Below are 16257 nucleotides of genomic sequence, written 5' to 3'. Positions count from 1 at the left end.
TAATGCCTTAGATATGTTTTTTTAAAAAAAGTCTCTTCAAAAGTCTACAATGTTGTTTTACTTATTTGTATCGGGCATGCAGGATGGGGCATATCAAAAAGCAGGAACTCCAGTTTGCTGGAAGTATTTTCCCTCATGTTCTTCCAAACCAGCCTTGGCTCCGAACCAAAATGACCCACACCAACTTTTTCAGGGTGTTTCTTAACAGCGACCTGCCTGTGCCGCTGCTCCGTGCCAGCAAGGTTACCTCTTCCCACCCCCGTGAAACCTCTTCCCGCAGTGCAACGAGCGGTACGGCCAGTTTCAGGACAGTAATGGTTTCGGTGAGACCTGCTGCCAGACTTTCAAGTCTCCAGCCTTGGGCGGTGTCCGGAAGGAACACAGACTACTCATCTTTCAACACCTCCGCACCACTGTAAGTTTCAACAAATGCCCATTTCCATGCCAATTTTCGTTTCACCTGACGACATTCGGTTACCTCTCAAGAGCGTGCAGTTACCTTCCTTCAGATACGCTCACGGCGGAAAGGGGAGGGCAACTCTCCTCTCACTCAGGCTACGAAACTCAAGACCGCCTGGCCTGGCAGTTTCACCCTGGCTCTCATAAATAAAAATTCACCTCCGCTCATTAACCCTGAGCATTTCAGGCTGCCCAGGCCCGGACCTGCCCTGCTGAAGCCACAGCAGGCAGGATCCCAGGCTCCACCGATCCGAACGGAGCCTCCTTTCGCTCCCGCGCCCAGCACTACAGAGCGGGCTAGCTCCTTACACACGCGGGGGATAGGCCACTAGTGACCGGCTGGCGGCTGGCAGAAGCCGTCCTCTTCAGGGACGGACGACGGACCCCGGGCTGCTCCCGCCCCAGCCTACACCGGCCGCTCCTTCAGCCCGTTGGCACCCCGGGGCCGCCCCAAACCGCCCGGCTCCGGGCAACACGGACGCCCGCCGCCCCCTCTGGAGACCCAACCGCTTCCCCGCCGCCGACCCCCCGAGCGCGGCCGCCCACTCACTGCGGCGCTGCACAGCCGGGCGGCCGAGACCCCGGCCCGCCCGCCCGACCGCCGGCGGGCCGCTCTGCCTCGTCGCCGGGGCGACGGCGGCGGGGCCGAAGGGGGCGGGAGGGGCCTGCCGCTGGCCCCGCCCCTCCTGCCGTGGTCACGTGGCGCGGGAGGGGAGCGCAGCGGGGGGGTGCGTGGGAGCGGGGGGTGCGTGGGTGGGGGACACGGAAGGCTCTGGGGGGGCGGGAGCGGTTCGGGGGGGGGTCCCAAGAGCCGCGCAGCAGAGGAGGTGGAAGGCGGTGACTGACTGGCTGGCTGGCAGGGGAAGCGGTGCCAAGCCAAAACTGCGTGGGAAAGCGGTGACAAGCCACAACTGCGTGGGAAAGCGATGACAAGCCAAAACTGCGTGGGAAAGCGCGGGGTGTGCAAGAGGAGCTGCGCCTGACGGCGGGAGCCACGACACCTGTTTCCTGAAGGTGGCACCATGATAACACGAGATCATCACCTCGATCATAACTGTCACTGTTAATGGTAACGGTAATTATGTAGTAAGTAAAGCCACCAGCTGAGCCACCGCGTACTCAGGATTTGTACAGAAATCCCTATCTGTAATATTCATAGCTGTAACGAAGTCCGAAGTTATTTTTTCCCTGACGGTTTGGTTGGTTTTTTGTTTAATCATTTATTGTAAGCAATTTATTAAAATGCACATTGCTAATACTGATGCAGGGGGGAAACTTTGAATGCTATATGTACTCTAAAATATATGTGTTTCTATTATAAAAATAGTCGTGAAGTTTCTTCTCAGTCCTTTGTAGCCCACATTTCTCCAGTGTGTACAGGAGGCATGGTTAATAAAAATTGCATATTTAGTGTCTGAGTCAGTAGTTTTGGCAGTGAAGTCTCACTTTAACCTTCAATTCCCAACATTAGTTTGAACTTCCTATTTTTTAACGTTTTTGAGAGCAACAGGCAAGAAAAGGAGATCTTTTCAGCACGGTAACTACTAGTGGCACCATGGAGGGAAAGGCAGGAAATTGTTTTAGAAATTCAGATTCATATCTGCTTCACCAAGCTGGCAGCTCAGGCTTGCTGAGCAAAAATGGGAAGCTGTCTTAATTACACCTTTCCCCCCCTGCCCCCAGCTCCCATCCTCATTAACTGGTGTGGTAACTTTGTGATGGTTTAAGCACTGTTGACAGATTAATTGGTTCTACCTCAAGTCAACTGGGTGGAACGTGGGGCTATGGGAATCGGTTTTCTGGAATCCAAAGGATTTGACCACTCACACAGAGTTTGCTGAAATGAAAGCACAAGAAAAGAACATTATATTTTCTGAAACAGAATATGCCCATTTCCTTTATTGAAATAAAACATCAGAGGTGCCTCCCGGGTAAAATGGAAGTTCAAAGGTGAGACTTGGACGTGAGAAGGGAGAAGGTACCATCATCCACAAGGGCAGAATTCAGGCAGCGATTCAAGAGGAGTTGATCATACATAGCAAAGCACTGAACCATGCATTCAGCTGTAAGGATGTGTTTGAACGCTACTGTTACATGTATACGTTACGTGCGTGGAAGTACCTCTCCACCATCAGTGGAAACAGTGTGATGTCCCCTCCCTGCCCTCGTGTCCTTTCCCTCTCCTCAGCTTAGCCTTGTCCCACGGCTGCCCTTCTTTCCCAGTGATGGGCTCCCTCCTCCTCCTCTGGTGCTGCCAGCCAATTTCCACAGATAACTCCCTGGGTACCTTCCCCTGCAGGGCCGTGGGGCTAACGAGAGGCTTCCTGGGACCTTGCCGGGCTTGCGTGCCTGAGTGTTATGTGGCCTGTAAGACTGGTTTGTGAAACTGTAATCCCTTCTGCAAGGAGATTAGACCGTGGAAGGGAAGGAAGCTACAGCTGCTTTAGTGCTCTTATCTGGCAAGGCCCTAGAACAATGTTCTTGGTTGCTTCTGGGGCATTTCTAGTCTAATTACAGTCCCTTATAAGAGATCTGGCACAAGCAAGGGGTCTGATGTTTAAATTTCAGTATCAGTTTTGCACAGGTGCAACTCTTAAGTCTAAATTCTGTTATGGGGACCTTGTGTCTGTCAATTGTTGGTACTTTCTGTAACGCTCCCCAGCGTTTCACACGTGTGAAGACAGAAAGGCTTGTAGACAGCACTTGCCAGTGTTTAAGCCAAACTGCAACATGGTGCGGAGTTGCAGGACGAGCACTGCAACCCAGTCACTTAACACTTCATTTTGTCATAACGACAGGAGAGAGGTGCCGTGCTGTGCTCTTGCTATGAACCAGGAAACCAAAGGAAAGGCAACAGGCTGGAACAAAAAGACCCAGGAACTGCAGCCGCGTTTGTGAGCCTTGCGAAAGCACCTCCAAGAACATCCTCATGCACCTGCTTCCCTGCTCGTTTTACACAACAACATGAGCAGATCCACTGCTAATTTTCTGTTGAAAGAACCTTCTTTGGCTGTGGTCCTTAAAGGTGTTGATGCTTTGCTCAAATGCCAGCCTAAGTACCTGAAACTGGCTTCTCCTAAATGCCATCACAAGTGCCAGCATGCATGTTGAAGCTAATAGGGGCTGTGTAAACTTCATTTGGTTCCTGTTTGTTTGAATGAGTTTAAGCCAAATGAGCAATGTTTCTGTGCGATACTTATTTGCACCTGTATCATCCCACTGATCTTCGTGTTGCATATGGACTCTTGTGAGCCCACAGAGGTGTCCTGTTGAAATGCATTCTTCGTTTTGCACAATCCCAACTGTAGTGCTACATAAACTGTAACTGGTTCACCCTCCCCTTGCTTGTGAGTGACAGGCAGATATTTACTTTACTCAGCTAGAACACCGAAGGCAGTTATCCAGACATGGGACATCACCATACACCGGTCTCGTTACTTCTCAGGCAGAGGGGTTTTAACAGGCCTGGACTAACTTCTCACTCTGTGTGTTGGGAGGAATTACTCCAACATTAAATATCCCAGTTCTCCCCTTTTTATCTGCATGTGATTGCTACTGATAAGTATGGGAATGACATGAACTTTCCTAAATGCATCTCTAGAAATGCATTGTGCATCCTGCTAAATGGTGTCTCTCAGGAAACACGATCTACTTTTGTGAATGGGAGGAGCTCGGTTGTACTAGATAGCTTCCCCAAAAAAGACACAAAGAAAAACCCTAGAAATCCAGAAAAAAATCCCAGAAAATCCCCAGGAAAAAGCCCCAACCAGTCCCAGAAATCATATTCTGTTCTGTTGCATCATCAGTGTCTGTAGAATACCTCTGGTTTCCACCCGCAGAGCTGGAGGAAAGCTTGCCTCTGTCTTTAAAGATGATAGTCTGTACCCCAAAATGAGGAGACCAACTACTTCAAGCTCAGGAAGCCCAAATCAGCCAAGTTTCTGCATGCCTTGTTTATAGCATTTAGTGTATTTGAAAAGCCCAGAGGTAACCTGCTTTTTGAAGAGGAGCACGGGCTGAGCGAATTGCTCAGACTCTCACCGGAGATCTTTCTTTGGCAGGACTGGGTGGACACACGTGGCCGCAGCGCGGGACAGCGTGCCAGGCTCTGTCCTCCCAGCACGAGGAGATGGGACCACAAAATGATGCCCATGTGTAATTGCACCCATCAGATGTGTGATACATGGCTGTGTTCGGTGGGTACGCGGTTGAAAAACATTGTCACATGGCCTTTTGTCTCTGGGAGGCATCCATTCAACACCTGGGCTTTTAAACTTTGCCATTAAGAGGCTGCTATTTTGGTACAAAGGGCAGCCTCTGCATGGGGACAGATGGTACTTTACCTCAGTAGGGCCTTTGTAGCCCACGTGAAGCCAGAGCCACAGGTGGCCAAGGTTTGAAAGTGCCTTTTCCCCCCCTCCCTCTGTGAGTTGGCTATAACAACTGGAATTTTTTAGATGAAGATGTGTGCCACAGTACAGGATGAGAGCTGGCAAGGGGGTCCTCTCATGTGCTCAAGGCAGGACCAGAAACCACGCTTGAAGGGGATGGTTAATGGAAGAGAAGATGCTTATTCAGGGACTGAAGGGAGCACATCTTTCTTCAGGAGGCTGCTTTACTTGAGAAACATGCTTTTAAAGTCAATTCTGCAGCTATAGAAACCAACAAGGAGGCTTTCAATTTCAGCTTTTTTGTTACAGAAGTTCACATTGCCTTTACATTTATATATTCTGGAGAGAAAATTATGTACAACACTAGACTTTATCCATCTGATCTTTCATCTGAAAAAGGTAATGCACAGATACCTTGTCTCAGACACTCATGCGTGAAAAGGAGCAAAGTGAAGAAAGACTGCAATAACATTTGGAGTGGTTTTATTTGTTCTAGTGTTACAGATGATGCGGTGAGGTAATAGCTACTGTAGCTTTTTACTGCGCTTAAACAGTTGTCAAGTTTATTAGGAATAAGTCCACACCCAAAAAGTAGCATCTTAACACAATTGGCTGCATTTTAATTGATGTACGAAGTTCTCCTTAAACAGCTATGTTTAAGAGCATAGCATAACAATTTAAGCATACAGCTACAATGACAAGTTTCATACCAGCAATATTAACAGCACAAAACCCCCACAGCTTGTCTGAATGTTTTAATACACTTGAAGCTTGAGTTGTGGTTGTCTAACTCCTCTAAAGTTAATATAAATTGGAGCAATTTACAGCTTTAAAATTTTGACTTTTGTGTCTGCTCTGAATCATTCCAGACTTTTTAGTCATTTTGTTTGGCCTTATTCCCCTCCAACATGTTTCTTTTTCTTTTAAGCTTAGAAGGCTGTAAATCTTAATTTTTATTCTACACACCAAATGCCTCAATATGATTTGGAGTACAGATGAGAAATCTCAGGGCATAGTGTTATATATTCCTAAACTCTAAAGCTTTGCATCAGTCTGAGTGGTAACTTTTTTCTTTTTTTTTTTTTGTTTACTATATGCACTAATTATCAAACTGAGGCTGCTCACCTGAATGTTCTTGTCAGTAATTTAGAACACCTGGTAGACAAATTGCCATAAGAGTTTAATAAAAGCCAAATGAGGTATACAGCAAATAGCCTAAAAGACAAGGTAAACATGCTGCAGATAAATTCATTTAGTCTTTTTGTAAATTCCAGCTTCACATGGCTTGAATTTTTAAAATGCTGAACAATCCAGTGCTGAAACAGGATGCTATTAGCTAAATTCCTGTGGGGCTCAATTTCACATATCAGACTGCATGCATTGTTTTGATAAAAATACAAAAAGAAAGAAAATAAACTACAGCAGAAATAATGATTTTAAAAACTCAGGTATTTGTACACTGTGCTTTGCAAGTAAGATTTGTTTACTGGTTTGATGATACCGTAACAAGGTTCTGTGTGTTGAAGCCAACTAGCCTGCTGCTCACATTAGTTTACATGGTAGTTCGTTTTCAATCATGATTTCATGTTTATTGAAAGGGTACAGTAGCATACCATTACTCAAAACATAGCAAAAATAAACATAAACCAGATTTTTTTTAAAAAAGTGTCCAAAAAGTTAAAGATACATGGTAACTTAATAAAAAGAAGAAATTTTGTAACCCTGACCAATCCCCTGTGCCTATAAAGCTCCATTGCTCAGGACACATGGTTTGGGTACAGGTTCCATTCCCAAGTACTAGGCAGCTTTCAAAATACCTAAGTTTTAAGCCAGCAGTACCCCTCTGTTTCTTCTTCTTCCTGGCCTAATGGAGGATGAGTTCAATTACCTAAGAATCTGGGGATGCAAGTCCCTATGTTTTCTTTGTTTAGCTAAGTGTGTCTGGAGATTTTGTTTTCTGACCTCTCAGTTTGTTGGTTGCTTCATTTCCAGGAGAACAATGCTGTCATGGAGAGTTACGATAGCAGAGAGAAAAATGACTAGAAGTCCCTTGGAGGAAGGAAAAAGATCTAATGGAGATGCAGTGCAGAAAGGCAACCAGGGAAGGTGCATTCAACACTGACCCGTACTGCTAGGCAGCTAGGATGTTCCATTTTTAGACAGGATCGAGTTGTATTTGTGGGTAAAGTGCATTTCTGCAGCGATACCTGTGCAGTATTGGTCTGACCAGCGTGCCAGACCCTTTCAGACAACAAGCAGTTTCACTGCAAATTGTTTCCAGGACCATATACGTAACCCTGACACCCACACGATGCCAGGCATGCTTGGTGGGGGTCACCTTACCCTTCTTGCCTCCAGGTCGAGTGTTGCAGGGGGTCGGTTCTCAGTGGCAGTGGGGCTATGCCTGGGCTTTCCTTTTTGCATAAAAAGGCTGGACAGTCTCTACTCTTGATGCAGGGGATCAAAAAGCAACATGAAGTCGGCATGTAGGTTTTTCATTTCTCATTTTAGAGAAGCCTAGCTGGTCTTTCCATTCATCAAATGGGTTGTGGCAGGTGAATGGACCATTCAGGCGAATTATTCTGCAAATTGTCTTGTTTTCATTTCTTTTATTTCTTCCATTTTCTGTCATTTGTTCAGTTGACTATAATCTATAGCTGCCTTCCTTCATCTTTTTTTTCTATTACCTGGTAAGCATTTTCTTTCTTACAGATGGAGTGTTTTCTCTCAAAGCTTGAGGCATCTGGCAGGAGTTGTGGCTATAAGCAGATCACACCTGCCATCAGAGGAGGCTGTTGACTTCCAGAGGTGCTGTGTCTCCACCTTGCCTTCTCCCAGGTGTGTTTGGGGCTCAGCTCCTCATGCCATTTTAGAGATTAGGTGGGGCTGGCTTGAAATCATCTGCAAAATATACATCATCCAGCATAGCTCCAGAAAAGCACTTTTGGGGGATAAGCTATCATAACGTACTGCTTCCTCACGTCTCCTCAAATCCCAAACCACCGGGCTTAGCATGCGCACAGTCAGCACAGGAATGTATTTTCTCATTTGCATGTATTTGCCATTTAGGCAACATTTAGTCAATATTCAGCACTCTCAAACCTTAAGGTCTGGCCTTCGTGCTCAGGATAGTTGTTCCCCAGCGGTGGCCCATACCGATAGGTCTCCACGCTCTCAGCTGGTTTGGACTTTGTGGTGACTGGGTCATGCTGGTAGAGCAACGCTGACTTTATCATCCCAAAGTCTTCCTGAATCTTCATCCCTGAATAGATTGCACCCGAGACATTTTCTGCCATCTGGGTATAGCTCTGAAGATTTTTCATATCACAGAGGTTGTCGCTGTATTTCAGCGCGGATGGCTTGTAGGCCTGGTAGGACACCTTGGTGGTGGTTGTGATGACCGTTTGCAACGGCGGGGCTATGGGAGAGGGGCTGGGACCGTACCTGCAGGGGTAGTCCCCACTGTAATAAGGGTGGGTAGAGCTTGTTTGCATCTGTCCATAGTCGCTCCAGTCTCCACTGCCAGTTTTCCCCCAAGCTGGTTTCAGCCCATAATGTCTGCCAGCATTATCAAAGCTCTTATCGTGGACGGTCACAGCATTGTAGTGAGATCCGTTCAAACTGAGGGGGTCTGCGTCGATGGCAGGATTCGTCACATCTTTGTAAAACGTTGGGTAAGGGCTAGGGCTTATAAAGGTAGGAACTCCAAACTCGTAGCTGCGTGGCCTGGGCACATAGATCCTTGAATTGGGGCACTTTGGGTAGGGTGATAGCTGGTCCTCTTGGAAGCTGGCTGAGTCATAAGACGTTTTGTAGAAGTCAGCATTTTGCAGCAAAGGGTAAGACTGGGCTGGAATTGAAAAATTGGTGTCTGTGATGCTACTGACCCTTTCTGGGCCATCCATGCACGGCAGATTCTGTAGGTTATCGGTATAACCGCCGCTGTCGTGGTACCTTCCTGCCTGACAAGAACAAGTAGATCTTTGAGATTTGGGAATCCATACCACCCACACACACATATATGTCTCAACACTTGTGCTATTGCTCATTTCAGCCCCAAATGAACAGATGTAGTGTGGTGTAAAGCTTTGTTTTGCCCCGGGATCCCCAATACTTGCTTATGACACCTTTTAAATTGTCTAAAACCTTTACTTGTGACACCTTTTTAATTGACTAATGACTTTGACTTACCTCTGAGTTTAGAGGTCTCTTTTTCTGGGAATGGTGAAAAGAGGACATTTGCTTCTTAATTGCACTTCGTCTTGCCTCTGCCTCCAATTTACTCTCTGGCCTGGGGTGGTCATGGACTCCTTTAGCCTAAATTAGAATTAACAAAGAATTAGATGTGAACTGGAAGGGGTTAAGAGAAGAGAAAATGCAATAAGTAGAATGAGAGGTCGCCACAGCACCATCTGTGGTTTGGCACAGGAGAACGGGGAGGAGAAACTAAACAACAAGGAGGGATTAAATGTAAAAATAATAAATCATTATTTGCAGGTAGGTAGGAATGAAAAAGTGAGGGAGAAGTCAGTGAGGACTGCAGAGCTGATGAAGGAGCAAAGGTGTTACCTATGTTTGTGACATTCAGGAGTAGCTAATTAAAGCCAAGGAAAAAAAAAAAAAGATTATGTATTTAGTTTGGTTGGTTTTCTGCAATCCAGGATCTCAGTTCTGTTTTATAACAGCCACCGCTACAACAGTATAAATAGTCTTTAAAGAGGTTTCACACCACCAGATGACAAATACTCGCTATGCTAAAAACAAACTTCTTGAATGGGACTGAAAAGTATATCCCAGAAAGCCATCCAAAGATGCTCTGCTATTGAAACATCTGTGGATATGCAGATCTATGTATCCAAAGCTATACTGATATGTGATGAAACAATATATTCTACATGTCCTTACCTGTTACATTCCCCTGAATGGACCTACATATAGTCCCTAATGTGAAGTAGGAAACTTAAAATTGCTTTTAAAATGCTGCCATTTCTCAAGTAGAAATTAACTTCTAAGCGAGGATTTATCAACTATTTTGATGGTAAAGATCTTCAGTTTTCACGTCTGTAAGATAATATCTTAATAATAATTATAATAATGCAGGTGAGAATTTGGGAATGTGGCCAGTTTGCTTCCATTTACTGACTGGAGAACAGAATTCACTGCAGTGTGGGTCAGGGGAAAAAAAAAAAAAAATCATCCAGCAGCAAAGAATATAGTCTCATAGAACAGAAGCTTTTTGTGAAATTCTTGTCCTAATGTTGCTAAAAAAGAACATTATGAAATTTCAGATTTTAGCTTTCTGAATTTCCTTTTTTTTTCTGGCACGTTTTTAAATCCTCTTAAAATTCAAAGATTATTTTCAGATGAAATAGAATTTTCACATTTCAACTTGTGCAATTTAAGTAAGGATTTTCTTTCCCCATTTATTTTAATAGGAAATAAATACTAGGTCCCCAGTGAGATTCAGTTGTCAGACACACCAGGGCACAGGACAATGTTTTTGTTCATATTTGTGTACTGTAAACAGGACAATTTTACATCAATAATGATGTTACAGTTAAAACTGAATATAGTTAACTCTCAAGTACTGTGTTTAAAAAGACAGCCAAATGTTATTATTTGTACTTGCCATGTTGGTACTACAGAGGAGTTCAGTCATGGACCAGAACTCCACCATGCTCACCATGCTCAGTGTGACAAAAAGAAAAAGGCGGGGGGAAGATACAGAGAACTACCTCTCTCTATATAGACATAACTCATATTTGTGTGTGCACATATGTATGCATGCTTTTTTACCTGGAAAAATATTGCTTTGCCATCAAGCCTCCAGAAGTTAGTGACTGGATAGCCACTGTGTCCTCGGCAAGGAATCAGCTCAAGGGCTGAGTTACAGTTTGGGCAGGCTTTCTCTGCGAATAGAGATAAAGAAACTACTGAAGACACTAGTTAAAGGCAAGGATGTTGTCTGAGAGTAAAACAGAGCGAGAGCAATATGATCAGCCTTCGCTGAAATTCAGATTAAAATATGATGTTCAAGGAAACACAACATCGACTGCCAAGCATAACTGAACAGTATGAACTAGAGCAGCATACCTGATATAAATGCTAATGAGTTAAAGGATTTTAGATACTTTTCCCCTTAGGTATTTACAGACAGACATTGATGAAACTTGGGAATAAATGTATTCATCGCAGCCTTTGCAATTATGCCTTAGTCTGCACGCAAGCAAGGGCGATCCCAGTTCAGAAATCAAGCCCAGCTGAAAGAAACGGGGTCCCTCGGGCATCCCGACTCTCCCCGAGCACCCCTCACTTTGTTGCTTCTGCCGAGCCTTGTCGCATATGGCGGGGCGAAGCTGCAGCCTGGCTCCGTCGGGCAGAGCGCAGCTCCTGGCACACACCACCACCCCCAGGCAGGACTTCTTGAGGATCTGGCAGTTGTGGTTGTTGGTGTTGCGCATGGCCCAGCCGCTGAGGTGTCTCTGTGCGTTCTTCTCCTCGCTGGAGTAGATGAGCCGCACGTAGCCGTCGGGCCATTCCTGGAAGGCATCGAAGTGCTTGGGCTCCTGCAGCAGGGCAGGAGGGGGTGGGAGGGCAAGGCAGCAAGGAAGAGCAAGAGAGTATTAGCAGGGTATCGCAGCCTGGTGGGTTTGCCCTGTTACACAATACGTCATGAGGAAAAAGGGCTTTTTCTATGCCCACCCAAGCAGCAGAAAAAGAAATATTGAAAGAACAGCTTATTTAGAAATGCTCTATAAAAGGGGAAAGGCAGTCTGAGCTTCCATGTCTCAAAGGAAAATCAGGATCCTTTCCTCTTTTGCATCATGATCGTAATAACAGTCTGTTGTCACAGATGCCTCTTTGCAGTGAGGTTACCCAGCCGTAAGAGATCAGCCTTGTTACCAGAACTTCCTGACTGGTCTACCAGTCGCATAGACAGGACAGAAGTTACCCTGCTCATGTGTGCTATTAAGTTCTCCTCCTTGTGGGACCATACACCTGCAGGATGGAAACTAGAAGTTTTAGCTAAGGAATAGTTTCTTAAAGGTCATCTAATAAGAGTTGAATAAGGCTTCTGCCAAAAAAATGAAATAAAAAAAATTGCAATTGCAAATATACTTCCAACATATGCACAGTGGTTCAAAAAAAGAACATTTCAATTTGCGTTTCACTGGCTTTCTGGAGTTCCTTACCAAAATATAGTTACCAGAACAAAGAAAGAATGACCAAGATTTTAAACTCCAAGTATTTACAGTGCAAGTAAAGAGTTCCTGTAACACTCATTTAACATATATATGTACCACAAGTGAGCAATCCCAGTGAATGCAGGTAAACTACCGGCATTTACAGCATTAAGCTATTCTGTAATTGCATGGGGTCTGTAAAATTAAATAAACTCTAAGGTAAAAAAAGATGTGAATTAAAAATGCATTCAGAGCTCACAACTAGAAAAAAGTGGAATGTGCATTGACAAAAAAATGTCACATCAACAAACCAATGAAATTTTTAGATAGCTCAAATTGTATTAGCAGAAAATAGTTAATCCAAGCTTCTCTTCAACATTTCTTTAAATGGGGAACGAGGGAGAAGGAAACTAGCCAAACACTGGAGTTAAAGATTGGTTTAGGAAAGCATACACACCTGGCCCAAAGTTGTGTATTAAATCCATATTTTTATTATAAGCTTTACAAGGACTACTGCAGCCCCTCATAACCCATGAAATTATATTTGGTAAGCTGCAGGAGGAGGAAACCGGCCACAAAACAAAGTTTTGCTCAGAGGGAAGGTTTTTTCCCCTGGTACCCCAGCTGCCTGGCCCCGCATTATAGCCGGCCGGGGATTTTTCTACCGCCCCCCCCCCCCCCGCCCCGGTACCTGCGGCAGCTTGGGGTCGTTGATGTCCCAGGTGAGCTTCATGCCGGGGGGCAGCGGCGGGCCACGACTCCCGCTGCTTTAAGCGGTGGGGACGTCCCCGGGGCGGGGGGGGGGGCTCCCAGCCGGCCCCGCAGGCGGGGCAGCAGCGCCGGCCCCCGAGCGGGCTCCGCTGCGGTTACCTGGAGATGGCGGGGGGGGAGTGTGTGTGTCTTGCTCCAATCCCCCCCAGCACTGGGGACCGTGACCTCTACAAATTTGAGGAGGGTCTGGCAGGGCTCTGCCTCTCCTGCCCGCGGGTGCGGGGGGGGGGGGGTATGCACCTCTGCCCGCCCGGGCTGCCCCTCACGTTTGATTTCGAGCGGGGGTCGGAGCTGCCTGTGGCTTGAAACCCCCCCGGAGGGAGTCAGGGGTACCGTGCAAGTAACCTGCTCGTCCTTAAATGCACGCGCACACCTGCTCTTTAGATTTAGATGTAAACCAATTAAGCGTTAATAACGCTTTAAGGCACCTTCTCCCTTCGTACTGTGCTCCATGACACAAGGTTTAAAACACAAGGCTAGAGTCAGTGGCGTCTTATTGATCAGCATATTTTATCTTACTAGAAAGTTACAGGTAGCATGTTTTGTTACCTTCTTTTAGGAAGGGAGAACCGATTTTTTTTTTTCTTTTGGAGGGAGGGAGTTTGCTTTTAGCTCTAAGAAGCAGAACAAAAAAAATTAAAGCATACATAATATTATAGATACAAACCCGTTGAACACCTAGTGCTGCTATAATCCTTTAAGTGATCCCACCTGTTCTGAAGAATTTTCCCATTCGTTTCCATCTCCTCTGGTGCCCTCTAAAAATTTGCTGAACTTTACCCTCGGTCATGCAAAATAAAAAACCACAACCTGTAGCAAAAAACTGCCAGCCGTGGCCGTGACCCCCCCCCACCTGTTGGGCTCCAACTTTTCCACCCCTCCGCTCCGACGGGGTGTCAAACGCCATCACCTGGGTGCTGGGGGGGGTCCCCTCCGAGCCACCCCACAGGTGCGGCTTTTTAGTGCGGGTGCAGAACCTGCCTTCCTTCCCTAACTCTTTTTTTTTTTTTCCCTTTCTCTCCTCTAAGGGCTGGGGGCAGAGTTAGGTTTGCTGAGGAAGGGGGAGCCCTCAGAGCTGTGGGAAACGCTGGCGAGTGTCTCCCCTTCACCCCAAGCGCGGGTGTATCCAGCAGCAGCCGGTCACGGTCGTGCGAGGGTCGTGGGGAGGGGGTGAAGCAGCCCCAGCACTTTCTCCCACCACCCCAGGGCCGCCAGAGCCCCCCCTGCCGCTCCCGCACCATGGCCCAGGTAAGCGTCGCTCCCTGCGGGGGGGACCCACGCACAGTGTGAACCCCCGCGGGGCTCCCCTACGGCTTCCATAAACCTTTGGGCTGGAAGCGTGGGGTGGCTTTAGAACTCTTCTTAGGAAATAAGGAGGGAAAAATTAGCTTTTTGGGAGAGAGAGGGTGGGTAAACCGACTGGTCTTCAGCTTTGGGGCAGAAAAGAGCGGCTGTCTTTCCCTTTTCTTTTTAAAGGAAGAAAAAAGCAAAGAACGGAATAGAGAGGTGAACGGCAACACGGCAGCCAGGGCAGAAGACTATGTAAATATCTTCTAAATGCATCCTTTGCTTTATCTTACAAATAATTGTGTATATATTGAAAGGTGTATTCTTAAAAGGATAGGGCATGACCTAGAATTTTTAGTAATGTAATGTAATGTGGGAAGTGCAGCAGACCCCTTAATCTTTTCTTTAGTAAGTGGGAAGGAACGATTGTAATAGTTGCTGGACATGGTAAGAATTACAAACTGAGTGGACTAAAGGAGTTGCTTATTTCCTTGTTCAGTATCCCTTAAGATTACTTGATTTCAAAGGTCCTGCCTCTTTTGGAGATTAAGACTGATGCTTCACTTTCAGATGTAACAGTAAAATGAAAGCAAAGAAACAAATGAAGTAAAAACCAATAAACAAAAAACCTACAACTTTTAAAATAGCATTGCAAGTATTTTCTCATAATCAGTGCTGCAACTATCTAAATGCCCCCTTATTTTACTTGCTAGTTGTTTGCTTCCCCTCCCTCTGCAGCTGGAATCGCTTCTCATTGATGCTTTTAAAGGGAAGGGGTTTGAGAAAATAAGTGAACTGCTTGAAGAGAGAGAAGTAGAGCCTCCCCAGAAATACAGCGAGTCTCTCTTCAACCAGCTAGACAAAGCACTGAGAAAGGCGAGTACCATAAATAATCTTAACCATCTCAATGCCCAGCACTATGGTTATCAGACTAATGAAGCACAGTGCTCTGTGTTTCTGTAGGAGCTGGACAAGAATGAATTCCAGAACGTTTCGCTGCTGCTGAAATGTATTCAACTCTACTTTAAAAGTGATCTCCAAGAAGGGACGAATTTGTTTATTGAGCAAGGACTGGTAGCAAAGATGAGTATAACACTGTATACAAGTTACTAATGTGACTTAAGGTTGCTTGGAGCGGGAAAAGAACTCCAAGAAAGTGAAAACTAGAGGATTGCTTGTTGGCCATGCAGAAACAAAATATTTTTTTAACTTATTGCATGAGCTGAGTGGGAAAAATGCTTAATTTCATTGCTTTACTTTCAGTACAGCAGCTAACATCACGGCTTTACTTATTACCTGACTTAATGGGTTTGTGGGTTTTTTATTAAAGCTGGCAATGGAAGGAGAGGATGAGTTTTGATGGGTCCCATTTGTGAAATGATACAGAATTTCTAAATGCTCCAGCAAAATACAGTTTTAGTAATAGAATTGATGAGCAGTTTGTGCTTTTATAATTTTAAAACCTGATAATACTCTTTATGGTGGTCCCTTTCTAAATACATAGTAAACCAGCTGCATTTAATCTGCAATTGCATTTTATCTTCTGGCACAGTACTGATTTCAGCTGGTAATACTTGCAGTAGCAGAAATGCACTTGTGCTGAAGATGAGTAATACCTGGACCTAGCATAGCTAGGAGGAACAGTTAACACTTGCTCACTGTTAGCAGAGTTGTACCAAGGCATCCTTGGTCCAAAATGTTGTAATCTTGCCTTGTAATTATGTTTTTCGGGGATACTGTTGCTCAAAATTCCTGTGTGGAGATATCATTAATAAAGTTTCACCAGTCTGAGCTCTGTACCTCCAGGGAAGTGTAGAGTTCTAGTTAGCCATAGGTGTGTGCTGCTGTGCAATATGTTTAGAAACACAAAGTATTAGAATAATGACTTTGAAAAAGCTTGATGAATTTTTATAACATTATTTCACTGTGAAATGATATCCTCTAGAAATTTCCATAGGAGTTACAATGCCACCAGCAGTGTGCATTGTGTCAGAGAGGTCTGAGCACCACGAGTGGGTGCCTTGAGAAGAGAAGGGAGGGCTGGGGAGGGAAGGGGGGGGCAAGTCCTGCCGAGTGGATGTGAGAGTGGCACTTTTCATGTCCTCCTAGCAAAATTTGAGCTCCTTAATGCCGTGTAGCTTTTGACACAATATGTGACTCAAGTT

At 45.5% G+C, this 16257-nt stretch overlaps 1 protein-coding gene across 1 annotated transcript; it reads right to left on the bottom strand.

The window, feature by feature from the left end:
- Positions 1-7930: 7930 nt before the first annotated feature.
- On the bottom strand, positions 7931-12767 carry GCM2 (glial cells missing transcription factor 2). The gene is made up of 5 exons (XM_052782993.1): positions 12726-12767; positions 11164-11416; positions 10647-10759; positions 9042-9167; positions 7931-8812 (listed from the first exon to the last, which is right to left on the bottom strand). Exons 1-5 carry the CDS (start codon positions 12765-12767, stop codon positions 7931-7933), a joined length of 1416 nt encoding a protein of 471 aa, XP_052638953.1.
- Between the last annotated feature and the right edge of the window lie 3490 nt (positions 12768-16257).

Source organism: Harpia harpyja, chromosome 1 (genome assembly GCF_026419915.1).
Source record: "Harpia harpyja isolate bHarHar1 chromosome 1, bHarHar1 primary haplotype, whole genome shotgun sequence".
Lineage (NCBI taxonomy): Eukaryota > Metazoa > Chordata > Aves > Accipitriformes > Accipitridae > Harpia > Harpia harpyja.
Note: the sequence above shows the minus strand (reverse complement) of the source record. Positions and strands in the feature narration are given on the sequence as shown.